The sequence below is a fragment of the Lagopus leucura genome, unplaced genomic scaffold, assembly GCF_019238085.1.
Source record: "Lagopus leucura isolate 7727_CA_CO unplaced genomic scaffold, USGS_WTPT01 Super-Scaffold_100008, whole genome shotgun sequence".
NCBI lineage: Eukaryota > Metazoa > Chordata > Aves > Galliformes > Phasianidae > Lagopus > Lagopus leucura.
Genome location: NW_024962265.1, coordinates 35,243,761 through 35,268,800, shown reverse-complemented (window position 1 = coordinate 35,268,800; position 25,040 = coordinate 35,243,761). Strand labels below are relative to the sequence as shown.

Genomic DNA, 25,040 nt, shown 5'->3' with positions numbered 1-25,040 from the left:
TGTACTCTAATTTACAGACAAAACACAGTGATGCTATTGGCATGTATAAAATAGCTAACAGTATACAGATGTGTCTTAGAATCCTATTTATCATTTCAATGTAAATAAATTCTTTGTGTTTGTAAAACGTTCATATGATTAAAAGATTAGTGCTAAGTATTACAGAGTACTGTGTGATATTACTATTATCGTATTAATTAGAAAAAATCATTAGCTTGAGATATTAAGATACTATGTGAGATAAACCTTTGAATCAGCTGAGGTTCAGCTATCACCAGCAAACATGATTAAAATATTTAAACAATGAGAACACTTCAATAATCAAAAACCTGCTGTTTATTATCACTTAATTGACCAAGAATAATATTTTCAAAGGCAGCAAAAATTTTATTGAAAATGTTATTTGGGCTCTTGATCTACTCCAGTATTTTAGAATATTTTCCTAGGTATTTTATGTTCAAATATTACATTCTATATCTATTAAGCATTTTTACACAGACACTCTCATCTGTCCACCCCTAAAGGAATAAGAACCTCTAACAGAAGATGAACATCTTGAATTTGTTGCTGATGGGAATAACTGGCGACTGCAAGAGAGGATACACTCTCTTTTAGCCCTAAATATCTGCTAGATAAACTGGAAGCTCAGCAGGCAAGTCAGTGCTATGCTGCAGCTGTCTTGTTTCAGTCTGATGCTAGGCAGCTAATGGTGCAGAAGGAAAATATTATCCAGTACAAGGGTAACAGTCAAGAGACTTATTGTCTGGAGCAGAGAGTTCCAGTACAACCTTCCTAGTGGAAAGCTGCAGGAAACAACATCTGCATCAGGCATCAAGCACATTTAGTCATGAAATTAAAGCACAGTACTGGACACCACACCACAAAGCAGAGAATAATGTGGTGTGATGGAAACCTCCAGTTTTTGGGTCATAGGCTAACATCAAGCCCTATCATGAAGAAGGTGGAATTATACATTACTCCCACTCTTCCATGGAAGTCCCAAAGTTGGTTGAATCATTCCTATCACTAAAATGCAATTTGAAATTGCCTGAATTAATACATATTCCTTCTCCACAGCAGAATTCCGTTCCTCTGCTCTTGCTCTTCTGCAATGACCTGAGTTTTCATTGGTTGATAGAAAAAAACATCTCATACATCAAAAAAAAAAAAAAAAAGGAAAAAAATATTAAATTCAGTACTTGAGAAATCTTCTTGAGAGTTTCAAAAGGGTAAAGACTACGTATCCTTTTGCTTTTAAAGCATTTAACACTTTTCAGACACTGCCACAAAATGAATAGTAATTAAAAGAACATTAACACTGTTATGTTGAATGTCATGGGATAAAATTACTGTAGTGACATGCTGTAGTATACCACAAACATATTCCACACAAATTAAAGTTTACCACCTATTAACAATTATGAATGTATTCTTGAGCATTTGTTCTACAGACAGAACATAATCTTCTAATAGTAGTGACAAATCTCATAGAAATAGATAAGTTTAATTAGTCCCACCTTTTTATATGCAATCCAGTCAAACACCCTGTCAATGTCTGTGGCTTGCTGCACCTCCTGGGATACTGGATGTGAACTGGTCAAACCGTCTAGCAACATCACTTCATGTAGAACATCTGTCAGAAATCTCTGCTTTTCCTGAAATACAGCATAAGCAATAGTATCACATACATGTTTACAATAATGTAGAAATGATGCATGGTTACCAGAGGCAGCCTCTATATGACAGTTAACTAAAATGTGACCTTCTGGTCTGAATGTAAGCCACTATCACACCTTAAAATCTTGAACAGTTCTACAGAACAGACAGGAGCTAACTCTAGCATCAGAGACCCCTCTGACTTGAGATCATTTGCTGAAATAAGTTAGTTGAAATATTACAGACTATTATGGAGTCAAAATGTATCTACATTAGAGACATTAATTTAGCTAGATTATATTGTAGACTGCAATTCTGACTACCATAACTATTCACTCCCAGTTACTCAGGCTGGAGACAAAAGAGAAAGTGGCATAGTCTTCAATCACAAAAACTTATGTATGGTACAGATTAGCACTCAATGAGCTCCTTGCATACACAGGTACAAACGCTTTTGACAAAGATGACTAAACACAATCATTATTGTTTTATTGTGTAGATCAAAGGCATAGTAAGGCTTAAGTCACTTGACTCTTAGAATCAAATTCATAGAGCAGGTCAACATGGGATAGAATGATGAACAGAGCCCAAAGTGTCACAGCAAATATGTGCATCATCTTTCTTAAATCCTGTAAAGAAATCATTTCTCCACATGAGCTCATTTGCTCTAAAAACATTATCTCCATTATTTCATAATTTCTGTGCAGAGAAAACCACTATTATGTCTGTTTACGAGTGAGACTACCACTACATGTAGAAGTCAAATGACATAGTCAAAGTCACAGCTTCATCAGAGGCAGGTGCAAACCCAAACAATATCTAACATACTACTAATTTATTCTTATATCCTCTATAAATATGGATTGCAGAGGTATGTCAAAACTGCTGCATATTTACTCTGGCAGCAACATTAATTAAATGTTCAGATATACTGTATGAACTGGCGCATTCACTCTTAGAGTACAAGTAGGTATGACTTTTTCAGTTGAGAAATGACATACTGTAAAATGTCCTCATATTGCATTCATATAGATGTATCTACTCCAACATGCTGTGTCAGGAAAGAAGAGCTTCATTTCCTTGGTTTTCAAGTCACAAACAAATAAAAAGAGTGAATTAAAAATTATGGAAGATTTTTTTCCCCCTGAAATGACATATCTCAAACTTTCTGTAAGTACAAGATTTCCTGCATTAATGCTCCTCTAGTGCCATAGTGTACTCTAGAGAGCGATGCATTTTTTTTTCCAAAAGCTATTTTGATGTCCATAGATAAACTAGTCACACAATTATGTAATACATTCTATATTTAATTTCTTGGGTGGTAAGGTTTTGGTATCAATGTGTTAATCTAAATCATATTTATAAGAAGCTGAAGAGCTGTTTCAATGCCAATCCATCTGGAAATAAACCTCTACGTTAAAATTCATTAGAGCACAAGAAATGTACCTTGAGTTGATTGTATATTCAGGCAATTAAAAACATTGGATGCAGGGAAGCCAATTACCCAACACACATTTAGTGTTCTCAGCTGGCTGCATGAGGTAAGGTTTGTGAAGGGAAAAGTAATGTCTTGTTCATATTATTGTTCGTTACCAAATTTTCTCAGGCATGCACAGTTAGTAACTGTCCTTTTTTATGGGAAAACCAGAAGCATAGGGAAACAAGTATTATGACAGTCCCACTCAGGGGAAAACTACTGAGGTAGAAAGGATTGCAGATGCTTTGGTTATATCTCAGTCACGTTCTCTATTAGTAGAAGAAAATCTATTTCATCAGAAGTATGATATGCAACTCATACAGGTATAAACACACATAGGTATAGATCCGCCTCCAAAATTCATGTCTGAATATCACAGCTAATGAAAAGGTGTGGGAGTGGATTGTTACTGTTCAAAATTTACTCTTTCTCAATATCAAATATCAAAAGGATATTGTTAATTACACAGGAAGACTTAAAGTATAGAGAACAGAATCAAGATAATGAACATCATAAAATGAAGCTATAAAGAATATTAAAAATATTCAAAAACAAAGGCTATACTTTGGTTTTCTGTAGTGTCATGTTTTGTTTTGTTTTGTTTTTTCCTTATGTTAGCCTTTGATGAGCAGGAAAGGAGCATTTTACATTCATCACAGTTCACTCGAGTTACCATATCTGGAAAGTTTTCATTAAAATTTATGGCAGACCATAACACTGACATAGAACAAGAATATCTACTATGTCTTCAAACACGTTTGCATGCATTTTAGAGAGAATTAAGGCGGCTTTTGAGCTATAAAGCTGATTTCTTTAAAACAAAAGAATTTCCAAAGTATTCCCACCATTTCCCTTCAAAATACAGGCTCTGAGAGTAGATTTCAAAACAAGACTCTGGTATCTGCAGAACTCTAGGGAGATACTGAGAGAAGAATTTCCCAGTTGAGAGCAGGCATTCAGCATGAAGAGACAACAGAAAACTGAATTGCAAAAAGAAACTAAAACCATCTTAATTATTTTGTTAAAGAAGCAACCACTTCAGCTATTAGAGGCATAGCTGAACATTAAGGGGAAAAGGGCAACACATATGACCAAATTGCTTATAATGACAGAAGAGGGGCCTTTTATTCCCTAGTTATTTTACCTGATGCAGTACACTGGAATTGATCTGATTTAGCATGATATCTACCGGACTAAAGAAACACATAGCAGAGAAAAGAAAATCAATTTTGGAATGCATTTAATGAGGCCACTGAGCTGTCAAACTGGTAGGTGACAGCTTCGCAGCTAACATGAAACAATTACAAAATGTTGTTGAAGATTTCTCTCCTCCAAGGGAGTTCAGCTGCAAGAGAAAAGCCAAAGACTGTGATTCACCTGTAAAGAAAAGGAGGCTTCAGATAAGTCTCTGGGTTTTGCCTGGAAACTGTTAGTAGGTGTATATAAGCGCAAGGCAGTGCACTGAGCAAGAGCTGGTATGATGACAGCAGAAGCCTACTCTGAAATAAGACTGAAATAAGGGCAGAAATGCTTCCACTCAAACCTATGCCTTTCTTTAAAGGCAAGCAGGAAGTTACTCCATTTCTTATCTTCCTACTACCCACTTGGCATCCAGCCTCTTTTTTTCTTCTCCTTAGCACCACCCTGGATCTGAGGGTAGTCAAGTCTGGAAGTCCAGGCCCTCTTGCATTAAGAAAGATATGCTATTACTTTCTGTTGCTTTCCTTCTTGTACTTCCAGATGAAGGGACTGAAGTATTTTTATCAGGTTAGCATATCTTTTGAACATTTACATGTTCAGATTATTGCCCAAACACCAGTGGTCAGTAGATTCACATACGTGTCTCTTCACAGCAATTACTTGTACTCTTGGCTGGTAAGACTTTCTTTTTTGGTACATGGTCATCTTGAAATGCCTAGTCCTTCTCTGAGCTTTCCCTTCCTTAGCCAACTTTTAAACAATATAAATATTCACTGCTATGGGTGAAAATGATATGGATAACAGGGTCAGAAACTGTAGCTGTAGCAATTCTTTCATGCAATGGAAATAATCTGTAGATTTTTAAATGTGGATCTATAAATCATTCCATAGCAATAAGAACGAGGAATAAGAAACCGGCTACCCTCCAACATGCTGACCACCATTCAAGTAGTCTATCTCTAAATTGAAAGAATAACTTGTGAAATAACATTTTTTTACACAAAAGACTCTACCTTCAAGAGCCAATAAAAACGTAATAGGATAACAATGACGTAATGGAAAGAGACTGAGATACCATATTGAGACATAATGTGCAAGTTAGATAGCATGACAACAATGTAATACTTTTTAGCCACTAAAAATTAATATGAAGTAGCAGGGAAAATAATTAAAATGAAAAAAAGAAAAAAGAAAGAAAAAAAAAAAAGAAAAAGAAAAAAAACCATCCAAGCGTGAAACAAAAGGAATAACACAATAAAAGCCAAAACTGACAATTAGTACGCAGAAGAGATCAAAGGCCTCAATATTAAAGGCACTGCTTTCTTCTGGGACTGCCATTCAAATGGTTCATGGACTGAGAAATCTACATGAATAAAGCTTAATATTGGTGAGCAAACTGCAAATGATTTCCCTGACAAACCTGCTGGAAATATCTTATCCAAATTTTACTAGCCATCAGCAATACAAAGGAGATGAGTGATCTCTCATGCCTGACAAAAATCAGCATTTGCAATATGTGGTACTTCAGTTTATAGGGAAAGCACACCCCAGGGAAAAAGAAATAGGGGCAGATTTTGAAAGCAATCAAAGAATTCTAGCATACACAATACCAGGAAGTTGCAGTTCAAACACAGTACATTTTCGGGTGAAACTTAACAAACTGCAAGGGAATACAATCTGTGAGGAAACCACAGGTTCAAAAAAAATAAAAATACCTTAAGGAAAGGAAAAATCCAATGGGAGCCAAAATAAAGTCCTTCCTGTCTATATATTTAAAAATACTACATTGTCATAGTGTGGGATGTCTCCTGAGTACTCACAAATGAACACAGTATTTTTCTCTCTTTCTCCTCCCAACTGTATTTTGAGAAGATTACAGACAACTTTTTTAATTTATATCTCTGCATGTGTGCCTCAATTATGTGCATAGTTTGTTGAAGGAGGCCTGCAGCAGATTCTACTTTTATCAACTATGAATATGTCACGATTCCCATGTCTACCTCCATAACTCTCTTATATCAGGAAAGAATTTGAAATGTGTATTCTCTTGAATGAAATGCCAAACCAGATAAACCATGACCCCCTCAGGTGATATAACAGGTGATATATTTATAGTATACTAGTTGTAGCATAAATAGCATATATATCACCTAAGAGTTTTTGTGAAATTTCACCAGCTACTTCAACTGCGGTTTCCTGCCACCGCTCTGTTTTTCAAGTGTAACTTTCATTTGGTTGTATACCAGACTCATTTTGCCAAATATGGACCTACAGAAACAAAGGACACATTACAAAACAGTAAACATTATGAAAGGAAACATCCTCTACCTCCCCAAAATGCCTCAAGGAAAACTAATTTTACTCTTTCACTCAGAGAATCTGCTTTGCTATCTTGTATGCAATTGCCTTCAAAGAAATAAGAGTTGAACAAAAATAAGAGATTAACACAGACCTACATTATCTTCATATATTTGACCCCAAAACATTTTTAAAAGTTAGGCAACAAGGTACAAAGTTTGTCTTCCAATGCATCTACTGCAAAGAAAAATCTTCTCACCCTTAAGAAGCAGTAAATATTATCCAAATAAAGTCACTTTGAGATATGTTTGGTACACTGAGGCAACTTCCAGCTACAACTGGCAAATGCAATTACTATTTAGAGTATTTTTCAGGTGCTTTAACATTTGCATGCCTAGATTCTACCATCCTGAAAGTGATGAGGCTCAGCGAGCTGAGCTTTGAAGGCACCAAATATGTTTTGCAGAAACATCAAAAATTATATATCAGTTTATGTTCCAAGTAACTGCATGTTGCACACAATTTTAAAACTAATGAGTAGCACATTCGCAACACATGAAAATACAAAAAGCAGTCTTTCAGTAAGGAAGCCTCTCATTATACTTCTAATTGCTTATCCACTGAACTTCCCACCTATATTTCCTGAAGTGCGTATCTTTCTTTCACTAGGGTTGCCCTAAATTGAGTCCATGCCTTGGTCTTCCTCCTATATGGAAGTCAAAAGTTGTCATAAACACTCTTTCTCAAATTACTGATGACAAATTGCTTTAAAAAAAATCAAAATTATGTGAAATTCAGCAAGTTCAATGAAGTTTCTTTCTGAAATATTAATATAAACCCTGAACTCAGAAGAATGAAAATCATATGACTGAAAAGCTTTCATAATAACGCAATTTCAACTGCTTTCTCAAGATGAGCCTATGATGACATGAAAAAAGAAGAGGCATTGACATTCTCCAAACCTGTACTCAACCTCTTGAATAAATGTTTCATCTAAATGTTGATACTCATTTGTCTGATCTCTAAACGTTAAGAGTTTAACTGTTTAAAACCAAGAATTCCAACTAATGCACCTTGCCAGAGCATATAAAGTGCAATGCAAGTCAAAGCACATTAAAGATAAGCATGTGTTTAATGGCAATATTCACTTCTATTACTTCAATCCTGACAATAAGAAGGACAGGAAATTAGGATCGTTAATCAAGGATCTGGGCAGAGTGTTCCACAATGTTCAAAGTACTTAATGTAATGAAGTTTAGTTAAACCGCTTTCTATTAACTTTCCAGGCACAGATAATTTCTTGCACTTTAAAAACAGAAATGTTGATATGTAACATCATTATTATTTTCAGCTGCCTGTAGTAATAACAGATCCACCCAGAGTATGGAACCTCAGAGTGTGAACAAAGTACAATTCACTTTAAGAAAGGTTAAGGATGTCCTTCCAGGCAGACACAAAAAATTTTACTGCAAATATTTTAATCACAGCTATTGAATACTAAGAAAATCTTTGACAAACACAACCTTCCTTGTCTGTAAAAATAGTAAGCACACAAGAAAGTGGGAGATCTTATCCCAGAATTTTAACTGACAAAAAAGGCAGGGGATTCAAAGCAATCACAGATGTACCACACCTTGACTTATCCAATAAAGTTTTCACCAAAGCCAACTTTCATTTAATAAAAAAAAACAAAGGGGGAGAAGGCAGTGAGGCTCTGTGAAGTGCTTTCTCAGCATCAAACAAGGTACTGACTGCTAGAGTATTTGACACTCATTTAATGGATGAAAGGGAAAATTACATGTCAGTAATTCCTGCTGTCATAGTCCTCAATACCTAACCCTGTGCCAGAGACTTTCAAGGACAAACATGATGGTTCCTTCCACTTGTAAATAAGGAGGAAAAAGATCAATCAATAAATTCATGGATCTGAAAGTCTGTGTTGAATTCCTTCTTTTACACAACCCTATACAAAGGAGTTCAAGATAACACCTAAAACAAGCAGAGAGAAAGAAGGAATATATAGTTGCTGTTGGACTTCTGAAAGGAATAAGGTGGATGAGAAATGACAGGGCTATGAAGAGCAAATTAGCAGTACATACTTTTTAATTTCAATTTTCTCCTTTCTGTGATCCTAATAAAAAACCAGAAACAACTTTCACAAAGGGAGGATTTCCTTTATTGTACCAGTCAGAGGATCTCACACCTCAAGAAATTATATTTAGCTGCTGCTGCTTTTCATGGCATGAAGAGATAACCAAAATGTTGTATGGTATGCTCTAATATAGAAACCTGATCTCTGAATTTCAAAGTTATGAAACAGCGACAGTCAAGGCACTTGCATACATATGGTTAATTGGAGTACACATGATTAAGCAATATTCTCTGATCTTTGGGGAAAACTGCTTGCAGCACAAAACACTTAATTTGGGGTGCAGGCAAGGTAAAAGCCTGAAACGGGAAGACTATTGTAAATGTCTAATGAGTAGCCAGTCGCGATATACCTCTTAGAAAATCAAAGGTAGCTTCACCTTCGAGAAGTTAAAAATAACATGCAGGGCCTTAAGTTCTAGCTGAGGGAACTAAGTGAGACTTTCGCTTTGACTTGAATTAACTTCAATTTTAATTTTAAAAGGACGTTAAAAAACCAAGGGTGAGATCATTAAAGCTCACCTTCCTGTTTTGAAACTAGAAAAACTTTGTCCATTTCTTCAGGAGAGTTCTGATGAACCTTACATTAACTGCAACAGATAACAGAAGTCTCTGTCAGAATGACTCTTCTCATTCTGTTCTTGAAGCTGTTTATCCAAATTTCAACATAGCATAAGAATGAATAGAGTTTATTAAAAATTGGACTTCCTTTCTCATTAAGTTTACACATCCCAGTGAACTATGTAAATGTCTTGTGCACAACAAGAAACTAAACTTTCTGGAAGACTCAATAAGGTGTAATAGTTCATGTTTCATGGCATTTTCGGTAATCCTGATATCTAAGCATCTATCCTCTGGTAAAAGAAGAGTTAATAAAACAACTGAGGGAAAACTGATGAGATAAACAAAAATTAGAAGAGGAAGAAATGTTTAAGCAAGCTAAGGAATGTAGAGAAGAAAACGATACCAAATCTATGAATTCCACATAAAATGCACACTGCAAAAAATACATAGCTTCACTAAGGGGTAGCATCTCTAGACAAGCAGCAGCAAAATATTAGGAGCTTATGTCATTTTAACAGTAAAAGCTAGTAAATCTCCTACAATTTAGACAGGAAGCTGCAGATATTTGTTTCAGATGTACCCATACTGTCCAGATTTCTAAACAAAAGCCCTTTTCCAGGAATCTACTTGCAGTCTTCAGTGAAAATATGATAAATATTCTTTAATAAACTGAAATGAAACTCAATTTGACATTTTAGTTCATGGACTTCTTAAAGATTTAAGTTCCAAGAGTAAAATTTCAAAACTGCAAGACAAAGAAATGAACTAACTTTTCCCATTCTTTAGAAAGAAGGAGAATTTCAGCATAGCACACTCCATTTTCTTGAAGCAAAGAGCTCTATGATCATATACCACAGTATCTTTTATTTTTATTTCACAATAACTGCTGACAAAACACCAACGAGAATGTTGCAATATATTCCTCTTTAACCAACATTGTAGAAAATAAGATTTGTAGTTCTTGATTTTACTATTGATCCATGAAGCTTGTATCCCTCATTTTTGAAAAAAAAAATCTAAGTTGTTTGGAACAACTTTTCATTTTATAAAGGCTCATTTTTTGTTTGTCCAACTTAATAAATGTCTCTATGATCTAAACAGGAAATGCTCTTTTATATCAATTACAACGATATCCAGCAAGCCAAATTCCAGTTACTTTTGTTTCCTCTTCTTACAATCTGTATAAGGCTGAAGGGTCAGAATATTGATTTCTACAGTAGTCCACAAAAGAATGCAGCATGCTTAAATGTTTAACTCAACAAGTGTTTCATCTTATAACCATTTTTTCTAAGAATTTCTAATTATTATTAACCAAATGTTTATGAAAAGTTTATTTCTACCTTCTTTTTAATATAGGGGAAAAAAAACTGACAGAACAGTATTTTTCCAGACACAGACATACTACTTCAGCTAATTCTAATTTATGCAGCATGTGTCTGATTTCCAAGCTTAACACTCATACCTTGTTCAATCCATTTGTTTTGCCTGTATTCTGCTAAGATATGAGGAGTTCACATGATGGGCATGTCATTTGCATAACACTGAATATTATATTCATTCCACAGAAATCTCAAGCAAGCATTCTATATTCCAAATGACTTCTAAAACAAAGTTATTCCACATTTGTTGAACTGATTATGTGAAGAACAAATGATGGATGATTTGAAGATAAAATTCAGTGTATAAACATTGTCATCTACAGCATTTCACTATGCTAATATCATAAAAGACTGCCAGATTCTATTGCATTCATAATTAGAATGATTACATTGTAATTCAGGATGTGTTTTTCATAAAGATTAAGAGAATGAGTTTTAATACAACCAAAGCCAAGTATACCAAGTAAGTTTACCTATACAAGACAGATGTCAGTTCAGATGAAGATTTGTTTCTTCCACTTCAATTACAAATTTTGCTACTGCAATTATAAGTCTAAACTTACACCTGCAACAAAATATTAAAATACTACAAAGAATTTGAACTGCACAAGAAGCATACGTAAACAAGATTACCCATACAACAATAAGGGTAAACTTGGAGAGAAAAGAACAGAATACTCTAAGAAAATATTTTCAAGTTCACAGTATGTTTTAATCAAAGATTTCTTTTACATTTTTGATCTGGATTAAATTCAATGTTCTGTCTATTTTCATAGATGGTCCATGTTAAATCATAACAGCTGTAATCCAAAATGTTTTTCAGCAAAGAGACAGTAGTTATTTTAATACTGGGTTATGATAGACATGACCTTACTTCTTTTGTAATAAATTGCAGATTACACTTTTGGAATGCTTTCAAATTATTTCACACCTTGTGAGTTTGCTTTATTAGACATCTGATACTTTCATGCATCATTTCTTGTTTTTCAGCAGTCCCCATCTATAGCAGAAGCAGGAGTATACCAGGAAAAAAACCTTGCTGCAGAGTTTCAGTATAAATGAAATAAAACAAACTTACCATGTTCCATCCTGGGTAGAGGTAGTCTGTCCCAATAAATTCAAAATAGTGAGCAAAACCCTCTTTCAACCACACATCCTCCCACCAAACTGGAGTCACGAGGTCACCAAACCACTGCAAAGGAAGTTTACATAAAAAAAAAAAAAAACTTTTAGAAAATCATGCTTGCATATATCACATTATAGAGAGCAGATTCTTCACAAGTTTCAATAAAAGCAGTAGCTTATAGCATTCAGAGGACAAGCAGATTTTTTTCATATACTATTGAATTAAGCCTTTTTACAGGATGCACATAAATTACTTAAATAAAATATTAGAAAAGAACTAGTATGCACGGCATTGCTTTATTTATCTAAAGTAGATGCTCACCTCTGTTTAAGGAAGTAACCAATACAACAAGAGAAAAATGTGAAACCAGCTTATTTGAGCTAGGAACACATGGAAACTTCACTATGTATAGTGTGAATATTTAAGAACTGGAAACATAAGCTCTCTCTCTATTCTAGGCCTATATTTCAGCATTTCTTCCTCTGTAAGGTCTGCCTGTTAAGATTTACAACAATACTGACATTCATTGGCCCCTTTCCTAAGGAAAGCTGTTTCATGCAACCTGCCCTGTGAGTAACCCTCAGCACTCTCAAAACAGGGAGTTGATCTGGGTTGTAGCCACAAACCTATCATGGCAGAGGACATGAAGATGCCACAAGGATTTTAGCCAAAGATAGGATGATCGCCAGAAAAGGAATGGGGACAAACAAATACAAGAAATCGGGCTTCATCAATTCTACTGCTCATGAATCACGCCATATAAATGATTGTAATGACTCTGGGCAACCTGGGAATATCTTAACATAAGTGACAAGAGCAGAAACACACACATTATTACAGAAAGTTATTTCACAGTCTCTGTAAAATCCTTTGCCAAAAAACAAACTTTGGCTCCTGGAAACAAACGTATTTTTAATGTGCTCAGAAGAGAGTCATTAACAATCAACAGGGATAATTTTGAGCTTTCGTATACTTTTAAACTGATAGTAAACAGAAAGGGAGCAAATAAGTATTCCAGAGGGAGGCAACACACACAGACAGGTGCTGCTGCTGACACAAGTGAGAGAAGAAAATGAAGGAACATGGGGTTGGCCAAGTAAGCAGTTTCTTTTTAGGATGATTGGCATATCTGAAGGCTTTGTCCAGCATCTCAATGAAAGATCTTGCTTCTGTGCACGTCTTTGTTGAGGGAGAATAGCGCACGGGGAGGATCAATGCCATGACTACGATCCTCCATGAAATGAACACAGGAGCTCCAAAGAACAGATGACAGAAACAGAGATTAACAGATTGCCCCACAGTGTTCAGTAAATAGGATTTGAAAGAAAAATGAAGCAAAATGCGAAATTGAACATTAGCGGCAATGAACTGAAGAATTTCAGGGTAAAAGATGGGGTTGACAAAAGTCTTATTCACATGCTAAGTGAAACAAACTTACTGGATAGTTGAACATAACATAGCTAAGAGTTATTAAATTAACTCTCTACGGGACCAACAGAGATAAAGATTGATCTTAAGAATATTTATCTGAAAAGGTAAAGAACTACTGAGAATCTTTTTATGTATATAATGCATAATTTTAAAAATTAATGCAATATGTTACCAAAGTAGTACAAAAATTATACTTATTCTAGAATACTAAATGATTTCTAACGTTCAAAAGGTTAAACACAGCATCGCAGTGCTTATGTCTTGAATTACGAGACTGCTGAACAGATTAGAAACCAGTAACAGTCAGGGTATACTACAACTACTCAGAAAGAGGTTTAAACAGTAAAACTTATCAAATTTGTAATATATATTCTTGCAACTCAAAATAATTTGTAAAATTATTTGTTAAAGTAGAACAGTGAAATACTTTAAAGTTAGATTAAATAATAAAAAAAAAAAGACTTAAGAAGGAGCCTAGCTTTATCATCTTAGCTGAAAAGTGGAAAATATGAATTTTGCTGCACTCCCAATATTTGTTGTCAGAATCAATATTTCATTTATTCCTCTAGGAGATTAATGTGCTTATTTAGTAATGACAAAATTAAAAGTTTCATTGTCATTTAATCATCCAGGAAGAAAACTATTTAACAGGAATTAAAACAGCATATAATATTAGTATGAAACCATCAGGAATTTGCCTAACTAGTCTTGAATATCATAGAGAATATTACTGTTAGAGAAAGCAGTCCCAGAGAATGCAATTAATGAAGACCAATATTCAAGAAGAATTGTACGATTATCGTTATAGGTGTTACATGTCTGAAAGGGAAACATTAAGTGAAGCATTTCATTTAAGTAATTGCTCATGTATTTATTTATTTGTGTGTTTGAAGAGGGATGCTATTTGCCCTGAGTGACAATGTTATTTTTTTTTTTCATTTTCGGAAAGAAAAACAAATTGAAATACATTGGTTACATAAATTGCTTGTTTCCCTCAGTTATTTGTGTTCATCCTGACGCAAAAGGCACTTACCTTCATTACAGACACACTGAAAAGGTACTCCTTCCCATGCACTTTTCTTACAGATTATTAAAAAAAAAAAAAAAAAAAAAAACAGTGGCTTAGGGTTTTTTAATTTTCCTTATGCATTCATGCATGTTTAAATGAAGTTTTGTGCTCAGGGGGGAGAACTAACAAAAAATTATGGTGATTAAATTCAAACAACTTTTTCTTCAAAGGCTGTAAGTGGGGTTGATCTGTGATATGCAAATAAAATGGATTGCTAATTTAACAGAATTATTTTAATAAATTATGGTAATTATTTTGAGCTATTAACTTAAGATGCTATAAATGTGTGTATTGACTAATATATCATTTGTGTTCTGGGGCTCGGAGGGAAAGCTTTAATGCAGAAACACTCCACCTTCTGCCAATTATTAATTTTTTTTAAAATACTTGAAGTGTTCTAAAACATTCAAGCTGTAATATCAAGCACTAGAAGCCTAAAAATGATGAAACTAATGCTAGCTGCATTAAATACGTCCTTCCTAAAACTTGTATCTAAAATAAGAATCTAGTCAAGCATTACAAAGTCATCTGTGAAGAAATCAGGCATAAAATTCTCTCTTGAATTCTTTGCACGTGTACTTTGAGGACCACAGAATTTCTTTGTAATTCTGCAATGATGCCTCTGTGTTCTAAAAACTGCAGTTCACGACCAAATGCATATAAAATGCTCAATTGGTTTAGGAATTCCAATCTTGAACAGTCACATCTAGTTTACAATCCCAATTCTTAATTTTATCAATTTATTTGAATCTCAGGTATATCATTTGCTGTGTTACTGTAAGGGACAAAGGCATCATATGGCACAGTTCCATACTGTACTAAGATATGTTGTGTATGTATTCAAGTAGACTTTAAAATCAAGGAGTACTATATGATGAAACAGGGCAACGATCCAGTTCTACTTTAATAACAAAAAGAAAAACAAACAAACAAACATATTTTAGGGCAGTTCCCTTTCATCTTATTGGAAATCTTCAAAATTACATTAAATATAAAGTAAAGCTGTAGATATGGAATCTACTTTTGGCAATCTCAGTAGAGATTTTCATTAGTCCTTGTTTTTCAATGTATAAAAATCAGTGAAGAGATATTCTTGAACCACCACAGTTTAGAAGACCAGACTATGAACAAGAGAATGAAAAATACATTGAATAATTAACAATTAAATAGCAGAGGCAAGAGATCTTGGACCCAATCTGACCTCAGTTGAACATAGAGCAAAGATACTATCATTTATGCTCCTGACCTACATGAGCCAGAGTTATAGTTTCCTTGAGGAAACTGCAGCAGAAAACTCTGGTTACAGAATAAATAATACTGTCTTGGCAATATCAGTGTTTTGTGTTATGTATTTTTGGAGGGCTTCTGTCTTTAAATTTTATTTGCAGTTGAATGACCTGTATTCTATGTGACTCAATTCTGCATTTAAAAAGTAGAGTATTAACTATTGTATCAATTTGCCCACTAAGCCAAGCAAGGCCTTGATATGTATAACACTAAAACAAAAACTGCAGCAACAAGAATGAAGGAAGATACTTCTGATTAAGTGAACAGTCCTGGAGTAAAATGAGAACAGACACCAAATAAGTTTCTCATTCGCACTTTTAAGGCCACTTAAGAGCACACAGCTACCATAAAATAAATTCACATATAGTCTTCTCCAACTTTGATATTGTCTGAAGTTCCCAAAATAATAAATTGACAGAGAGGTTCAATGAGAATCAGTTCCAATGAGAATCAAACAAATAAACTTTGCAAGCTATTGATGTTATAATTGCTCACATATTACATATAAACTGCTTTGGAAGGAGAGGAAATTATTTCAGCAGCGAAAAAAATAACTGGAAGCAATGAATTGACTTCAGAAAAAGGAAGACTTGAGCAGAATGCAAAGAAAAAGTTATCAATTGTTGGATTTAAAGAGTTACAGAAAAGGTTCTGAAGGAGACTGCGAAAAACCCTGTACTCAGGAACACTGAACCCCACACTAGAAAAAAACCACTATGTGGCAGAACGTAATACTAACCAGAGTTGGGATCTGGTGATCTAATATGTGTTTTCCACATCTTAATCCTCAGGCACCATGATTTTTCTAGCTGAACAGTGTGCTACTCTACTGTACTGCACAATAAAGAGCATACAACAAAATAAGATGATCACACTGAGAACAAACCAGCAATAACTTTCAATTAAAATGTCATGTTTTAGCTGAGGATTTAATATTCATCTACAGATTTAATGTGAAACATGAATACGAACCAAGCATTATTATTTCCAGGTTCATCTACCGTAACTCTATTATGAAGGCTCCCTTTTATATGGTACTTATATTTGCAGAAAGTGTTAAGAATATGCATTGCATTTTAAAGAATACTGTGTAAAGTCACAGATGTAAGCCATGCTGATTACACAGTTGGATTTTAACCTGAGGACTATGATTATGCCTGTTATGAGTATAAGAAAGGGTTTCCTGGCCCTCAAGCACATTTCTTCAATAACATTTGCATTCCACTCAATATTACTAAACAGTCATAATGTGTTTAGTTGGAGATAAGATGGAAGAAATATGAAACAAATTGTAATATGGATTTATTACAAAGTTTTTTTATTGATAACAATGTTTTTGTACATATAAAGACTCGATTGTCCACCATGAGTGAACAGAGGGTTAATACCAAACTTAAAAAAGGAAAAGAGAAGTGCATGTGTATGTGAGAGGAGACGAGTAAGACTACCAAGTTGATTTCAGCCAAAGCATTTTTTGACATGAATGTGCAACTCAGTATGAATCTGCTATGGTTCTGCAATAAATTCTTTTCTACCGTTATCAATGCATATAATCTTCTGAACAACACACAAAACACATATGTTAAAATCATACAGAAGATAAGCAAGTTCTTTGTTACTGATTTTCTTCTTTACCCCCATTCTGACTCTTGTTTTTGCATTCTAGTTACGTGTCTTACAGATCCTCCTGTTATTTGGACTACACTCACAATAAAAGCTGTAACTGTTTGTGCAAATTCATTTTCAGTTTTGAAAAGGAATGCATGGTTTCTGATATAAGTACTATGTATCTGAATACTTTGAATACCTGATGACATAGCTCATGTACAATGACCATGGTGACATCCAGCAGGTATGATATAGAAGAAATGCTTGGATCCAGTAGTATCCTTTGCTCCACAAAAACACTCAGTCCCCAGTTCTCCATAGCAGCATAGGGATGTTTAGGCACAGCTAACAGATCTGAAAACAAAGAAAAAAATATGTTAACTTCCTTTGAAAGATATTTTACTGAAGAGCTATTGTAGATAAAGCCATAAACAATCATTAAAAACATTTTAAATAACATAAACATAAAAACAGGACTGTTAATTTCAGCTCTCTAGCATTTCTACTTAGGAAACACTAATAAAATATCAATTTTTGTTCTTATATCACTACCTGTTAATGATAGTTATGTTATTTATGTAATAGTACTTAGTATTTTTAATTGAAGAAATTACCTATATAGAGTATAGATTATTTTAAAATATCTTGATGTAGATTTACTGATGAGTTTGATGCTACTTCTCATGTTTACTACACCACAATGAAAGCAGTAGCATAGATTTTAACAAAAGTACTGTTTATCTTTTCATTAAAGTGACTTCTTTATGAATATCTTTCAAGTCAAACTATATGTAAGGATATACATTAGGGGAAGAATGAAGAAATCTTGTTTCATAACAATTAGAAAGAATCATAGAATCATCACAGAATCATAGAATCACAAGTTTGGAAACAACCTGCAAGATCATCTAGTCCAACCATCTTCTCATTACCACTGCTACCACAAGCACTAACCCATATCTTGCAGCTCCTCATCCAGATGCCTCTTGAACACTGCCATGGACGGTGACTCCATCACCTCCCTGGGCAGCCATTCCAGTGCCTGACCACTCTCTAAGAGAAATAGTTTTTTCTCATGTCTAACCTAAACATCCTCTGGTACAATTTGTGGCCATTTCCCCAGGTCCTGTTTGTTGCCTGGGATAAGAGGCCAAACCTCTCCTCACCCCAACCTCCCTTCGGGAAGTTATAGAGTGCAATGAGGTCTCTCCTGAGCCTCCTCTTCTCCAGAATGAACAATCCGAGCTCCCTCAGCTGCTCCTCATAAGACCTGTGCTCCAGACCCCTCACCCCCCTTCTCTGGACACACTCCAGGGGCCTCAATGTCTTTCTTGTAGTGAGGGGCCCAAAACTGAACACAGTACTCAAGATGCAGCCTCACCAGTGCTGAATACAGAGGGATGATCACCTCTCTGCTCCTGCTGGCCATATATTTCTAATGCAGGCCAGATGCCATTGGACCACCTGGGCACACTGCTGGCTCATGTTCAGCCGAGCATCAACCAACACCCCCAGGTCCCTCTCTTCTTCACAGTCATCCAGCCACTCATCCCCAAGCCTATAATGCTGCATGGGGTTGTTGTGGCCAAAGTGCAGGACCCGACACTTGGCCTTGTTGAACCTCAGCCCATTCACCTCAGCCCAGCGATCCAGCTTGTCTAAATCCCTCTGAAGGGCCTCCCTACCCTCAGACAGATCGACACCACCTCCCAGCTTGGCGTCATCTGCAAACTTACTGAGGGTACACTCAATCCCCTCATCTAGGTCATCAATAAAGATATTAAACAAGATGGGTCCCAGTACCAACCCCTGGGGGACACCACTTGTTACGGGTTGCCAGATGGACTTAACTCCATTCACCACTACCTGTTGGGCACAGCCCTCTAGCCAGTTCCTACCCGAAAAAGGGTAGACCTGTCCAGTCCACGGGCAGCCAGTTTCCCCAGAAGAAGCCTGTGAGGGACCGTGTCAAAACCTTTGCTGAAGTCTAGGTAGTCTACATCAACAGCCCTTCCCTCATCTACCAGTTTGGTCACCCAGTCGTAGAAGGAGAAGTTCACAAGCTGTTCAGAAGTTCACAAACTCTTTAGAATCTCCTTGCCAAAACAAGGCATCTTTCAGTACATGGTATTGCTAGCAGCCCCTCTGAGGATGGAACTATTGACAGCCCTGTTTCAGTTCCACAGGCTGGAACAATGGTGCCAGATGCAATAAAAGATGAGTTACTTCAGCTTAGTACCCAGTAAGAGATAAAACAGTATGAAGAAGATGGGAATTCCATCTTATTAAAAAAAAAATATTAAAATGAGTGACAGGAAATTTCTCTCAGTGGCAAGAGGTTCAAGAAGACACTGTTACAATGGCTATCCAGATGCTAGTAAGATCTTACAGAAAGTGGCAGAGAAGAAATTCAAATTGACCAGTCTGGAAATAGAATTAGAGTAAACTGACATAAGGAATAAACAAATATGCAGTGCTGCTCCACTGCAAAAATATCTGAAAGAGTCTAGAAACAGCTTCTAAGTCTACAAGAAGGCCAGTGCAAATCAGCCAGGCTTTTGGAAGCTATACTGTCACATCAGCATGGTGCTCTTTTCTAGTTGAATTAATTAGCCTGGCTTCTTAATTAATTAGCCTGGCTAATATACTCCTCTCATTTGGCTATGTTACTTCTGGTTCCAAAGCCAGTTCATTCCTAACCAACACACATAGATTTAGGCAGTGGGATGAATGATCTCTGGATTGACTCCTCCCAAAGAAGTGAAATTATGACTTGCTTACAGACAGCAATTCTATTACAGCACACACATCTCCTACATTCTCCTATTTTGGTTTCCTTATCTACATGGTAGAATTGGCTTGAAGAACAACCTGACAGCAGGAGCTCTACTTCAGGATTCATAGAAAGAAGCCACAGAAATATCAGGAGTAGATAAAGAACTCAGATATATTTCAGTATTCCCCAAAATGGGCATAAAAAAAAAAAATTTTTTGCAAGTAGTAAATAAAACACAGACCTCAAGTGGAAGCGCAGAGAGAGCATAGCAGCTACTTCCAAATACAAAAAAAAAAAAAAAAAACCCTGAAAATAGCCAAATTGCAGAGGAACTACAAAGGATAAATAACAAATATTCATATAAAGGCAAACATTAGAACAAGAACTTAATTAAGGAGAGCAAAGCAAAAATCCAAAGCATGGTGTTCAAGAGGAGACTGCCAGTTAATGCAGATTTACATGCTTTAATTTTCTTCTTCAGTTGAAACTTGAAACATACTACTTTTATAGAATAACTGCAATTTGTTATTATTAACATGAAAAAACTCCCATCTGCTATACAAAGGAAAGATAAGCATTAAAAGATGTCACAAAGGCTACAGGGTGAAATCACTGAACTTAATGGCAAATATTCATTAAATTTAAACAGGGACCTTTCCTATTCTTAGCTGTGTAAAGAAAGCTGTAACTTTTCCTGCAGTGATTAAACTTTCATTTAAAAAGTATCTTCAGAAGAACATAGAAAGAATGATTCTAATTTACTCCCAGTTTTCAACAACAACTTTCAAATCAGCAAAGTGATATCAAAATAAAACTATCACAAAAGAAAAACTATTTCATACTTGCACTGATTGTTTTGCTTCCTTTCTCTCTTTTGCATTCATTTGAATTTTCTGGTCTTTCTTGTCAGTCATAGCAGACACATTTTGTTAGTGTCAGCAAATAATAAAGTGAAATAACTCTGTGGCACTGGGAAACTGAGGTCTCATGATGTTCAGGAAAGGAGTTCACCCCCACCTAAATACAAAGGTATTTATTTAGCTTATTACTGACTGTTTCAGTATTTGTTCCATTGGCAATGGTCTGGTGGCTTAGATGGATACATGGTAGCACTGACATACCAGTAAAACCCTCCAGTCTGACTGATGGCTAGCTGCCTTCCAGGCAGACAACAGCAGAGAAATACTCTAAATCACTTTCTTATTGCGCAATGCCATTGCTCTGCAAGCCTTGATATTCCTTTCACTCATCAACTAATGCACTGTAATGCCAAGAAGACAACTTCCTTAATCTCCAGCAACTGACAAACTGGACTCTGAATGTACTTGTTAATACAACAGGACAAATTCTTTTTCTTCTCATTGTCCATGTCTAAAATCAGAATTCCCAGTCTTACTGTTAATTCAGAAACAAAATTCTTCAGAAGTCAATCTTGATTGATCCCCAGATTCCTACCACCTTTAAACAAAATCCCCAATTTGGGTCCAAGACAATTATCTGCCCTATTATCCAGGGAGCAAAAATATTTCATTTCAGAGAAACAATGTTTGATGTTCAAGTCTCATCCGAGGAATTTGCATTTTCCTCTGCCTACTACACCACAAAAGAACTGAGGAAGGTCTCTAATGGTCCTCAAGGTGACACCCACTAAGGCTTAAAGATAATTTTCGAGGAGCAAGGTACAAAAGGAGGGGTAATTATGAACATTTTGATACAAACATTATTCACCCATTGTATTGCTCAAAAGCATTCTATACTAACTGCAAAAATATGAACTACTGAATATATAACAGCTTGTGCACATGCTGTATCCAGTTACTCTGCACAGTATTTAATTAAATTCTTTCTAAAGCACTCGTGAATGTTTGATTATGTAGATATTGCAGGGGAAATAGAAGTGCTTGTTATTGCTTGCAGAGAATAATATCCCCATGCATCATAAAAGTGTTACTTGAGATTTCCTGATACAGCAGGCAGAGGTCTGTGCACCACTGGAATAGAACTCCACCTCTTGGCCTTCACAGAGACTAAATTTATGACTGAATAAAATCACCACAGCTAAAATAAAATCATCACAAAAGCCATTCAAACTAAAAGGCGTTGGAACATCACATTAATGTACGACAGTGGTACAATTACTCAGATTCAAATTGCTCAAATACATACAGATATTTCTGAAATATGGTCCTATGCAAATCTCATTTTTCAGCAGTTCAGGTTACAAGAACTGTAAATAGCTCAGCAGCTCCTTTTACTTCCAAACATTCAATTAAGGCATCATAACTATGTGAGCTTAAATCAAAATATAATTGTCCAACATTATTAGCAAGTATCATCATCATACAAAATAGAAATTAGCAATTCATCACCTAACTTGGTCACAAAGAGAATCCACTTTCAACATGACTACCTATTAATTTAGCATTGGTGTAATTTGAAGATATGACACTGTTTTTTCTCTTTTTCTACTCATTTATAGTAGTGAATTCCCCAACTGTGAACATCATTCTAACTTTAAATGAGAGCAGAATTAGAATTAAATATGATTAAATGCAAAACAAGACACAAGTGTCACAGAGTACCCTGAACTTGAAGTATTTTCTTTCACTTCTTCATCTTCTCCACACCTATCATAACAATATGTTTAACCATCTTTGTTTTAAATGTTTGAACACACATCCTTACTATACATGAGTATGACTGTGTGCACAAAGTTATCTACACGAATGAAGATATTTACTAGTAGGTACACTGTGATCTTGTATTAGCTGCTCGATTAAATGTAATCAAGGGATAGATCCTGCAGGACACAGAAAGAACATTAAATTTCTTGTAATCAAGGAGAAAGAAAAAGCAACTACTGAGGAAAAATGAATATATATAGGGAAAAAATACACATTTTCTGTTATCAGGTATGGTAAGTATCCCAAATGAACGTAAGAATCCTAAAACTCTGCAACTTTATACAAGAACATACAGTGAGAAAAACTAATTTTCTGACAAACATCTTTACGCATTTCCTTAATAAAATTAGGAAGCATACAGAGATAAACTGTTCATTGTGTGAACTCCACGTTTTTCTTCTCTAATCCTCATATCTATTTCAAAATTTAGACTAAAAATCTGAATTTACCCACCCACCTCTTAGGACATTGTTTTCACACTTTTCTTCAGAGAGGCATTCTTCAACATTTCAAATATAGATTTCTTGATACTAGGAACTTCATTTTTTGATAGTGACTTTGACTAATTAAGGGAAAGTTTGTCTAGTATCAGGTAATTTTAATCTTGACAAATGAAAATCTCAAGTATGTTTTTGCCCTTTCACAATGCTGCATAATGCAATCAATATTTATTAAATCTCCCTAAAGGTCTTGTGCAAATGAATGCTGTTGAACAAAAATACAAACTATTTACTAAAAGAGTTTATAATTTATGCCACTCAGATGTCTTAATCAAAGGCATTTCTTTATCAACAGTAAGTAGAATGTGCTTTTCTGAAACAGAATACCATTCAATGATTTAAGGAAATTCAATGATTTTAAAGAAAAAGCTACCAGAAGTGGCAGCATGGGTTAAAAATCATTATGCCAAATGGTAGGTACTGTAAGGAAACACACAGATTGGTGACTCAGAAAGAACTGATAATAGCCTTCATAAGAAGCGTCAAAATTTGCCACTCAAAAACTTTCTTTCCTATACTGTTTTCTTGGTATAACAGAGAAATATGTACCAGAGAAAGCAGGTTTTCCTGATATATGTACTTTCACTCCTTTAAAAGGCCTTTAGGGGAAAAAAAAAAAACAAAAAAACCATCCCAGGCCTAGAAGAAATAATTCTGAAGCCAATAGGAGGGTCTCCACCTTCAACTGCAGAACAAAGTACAACTAATGGATTTGAATGCATACTTTGAGACGAGTTAAGGAGATTGATTTCAAGAAATACTAAGAATATGTTTCCTGAAAACTAAATCACTTGTATTACCTGACTTTGAGCACTTAGCAGCTGGGTACCCTAAATTAGCTGTTTTTTTAACTTGTATTTTTATTTAAACCACTACTACAGAGTATTTTGGTACTATCTGTACATGAATTATTCAAACACACAGAAGCTGCAGACCACCTGGATGACAGGTGACATGGGAACTTTTTGAGTAACACTTCTGTTTGCCCAAATGCTTTTCCTGGCACCAATTTTATCTTTAGGGCTAAAGCACTGATGTCCTTCTACAAGCATGACACTTAGCAGGTGCACATGGATGCGAGCCTGCAGAGTTAATGCAAAGGTCTAAACCTGTTTGCCATTATTTCAGTCAAATCAAATGGCTTGTTGCAGACCCTGAGGAGAAATCACTGACACACAGCAATTTATTGCTGGTATTTCTACTGCTTCTTACTGTTGTACAAAATATTACTTAACATTAAGTGACATAAACAATGGATGAATTTCCAGAGTGGTTGATGTGAATAGAGGATGGTTAATAAAACGTGAATACCAAAGGCTCCAAGAGGGAAAAATAATGTGGGAGAGAAGGGAAGAATAAGCAGAAATATAAAAAGAAAACTGCTATTTTTCAAGCGATGTAGCCTTGACTCTGGGTGATGGCTGGTATATAGTTTAAGAAAATAGAATGGAAACCCACTGATTTTATTTGACATGCATATTATTAAATTGCTTTCAATTTTCATAATCCCAATCTATAGATCATTGCTTTGTTATTTCAAAGTGTATCAAATGGTTCAATGTTGAAATGAAATATGAATGCAATAGCCCATTGAGGCTGAATTATGTATCATCTTGGTTGTATCGATCTCTACATGAACAGTGCCTTTCGTCTAAATAATACCTAGACAGATCATTATGAATTGCTGCACAATAACAAACAGGGACAAAAAAACATCTTTCACAGAATTTCTAGTAAGGAACAACACTACAGCGTGTCATAGAAACCATTTTTTCCTCAGCTCTCAGGCAGATGTGGGTACTCTAAACTCTTTTCATACACACCAGGAAAAAAAAGT

The 25,040-nt window shown here is 35.2% G+C and overlaps 1 protein-coding gene across 1 annotated transcript in view; it reads right to left on the bottom strand.

The window, feature by feature from the left end:
* Positions 1-25,040, bottom strand: part of TRHDE (thyrotropin releasing hormone degrading enzyme) — a 213,700-nt gene that overhangs the window by 105,483 nt on the left and 83,177 nt on the right. Inside the window, exons 4-6 of the mRNA XM_042872562.1 lie at positions 17,443-17,597; positions 11,801-11,914; positions 1,518-1,655 (exon numbers count right to left, since the gene is read on the bottom strand). Of these exons, the coding sequence (XP_042728496.1) occupies positions 1,518-1,655; positions 11,801-11,914; positions 17,443-17,597 (407 nt within the window). The remainder of the gene's footprint in view (positions 1-1,517; positions 1,656-11,800; positions 11,915-17,442; positions 17,598-25,040) is intronic.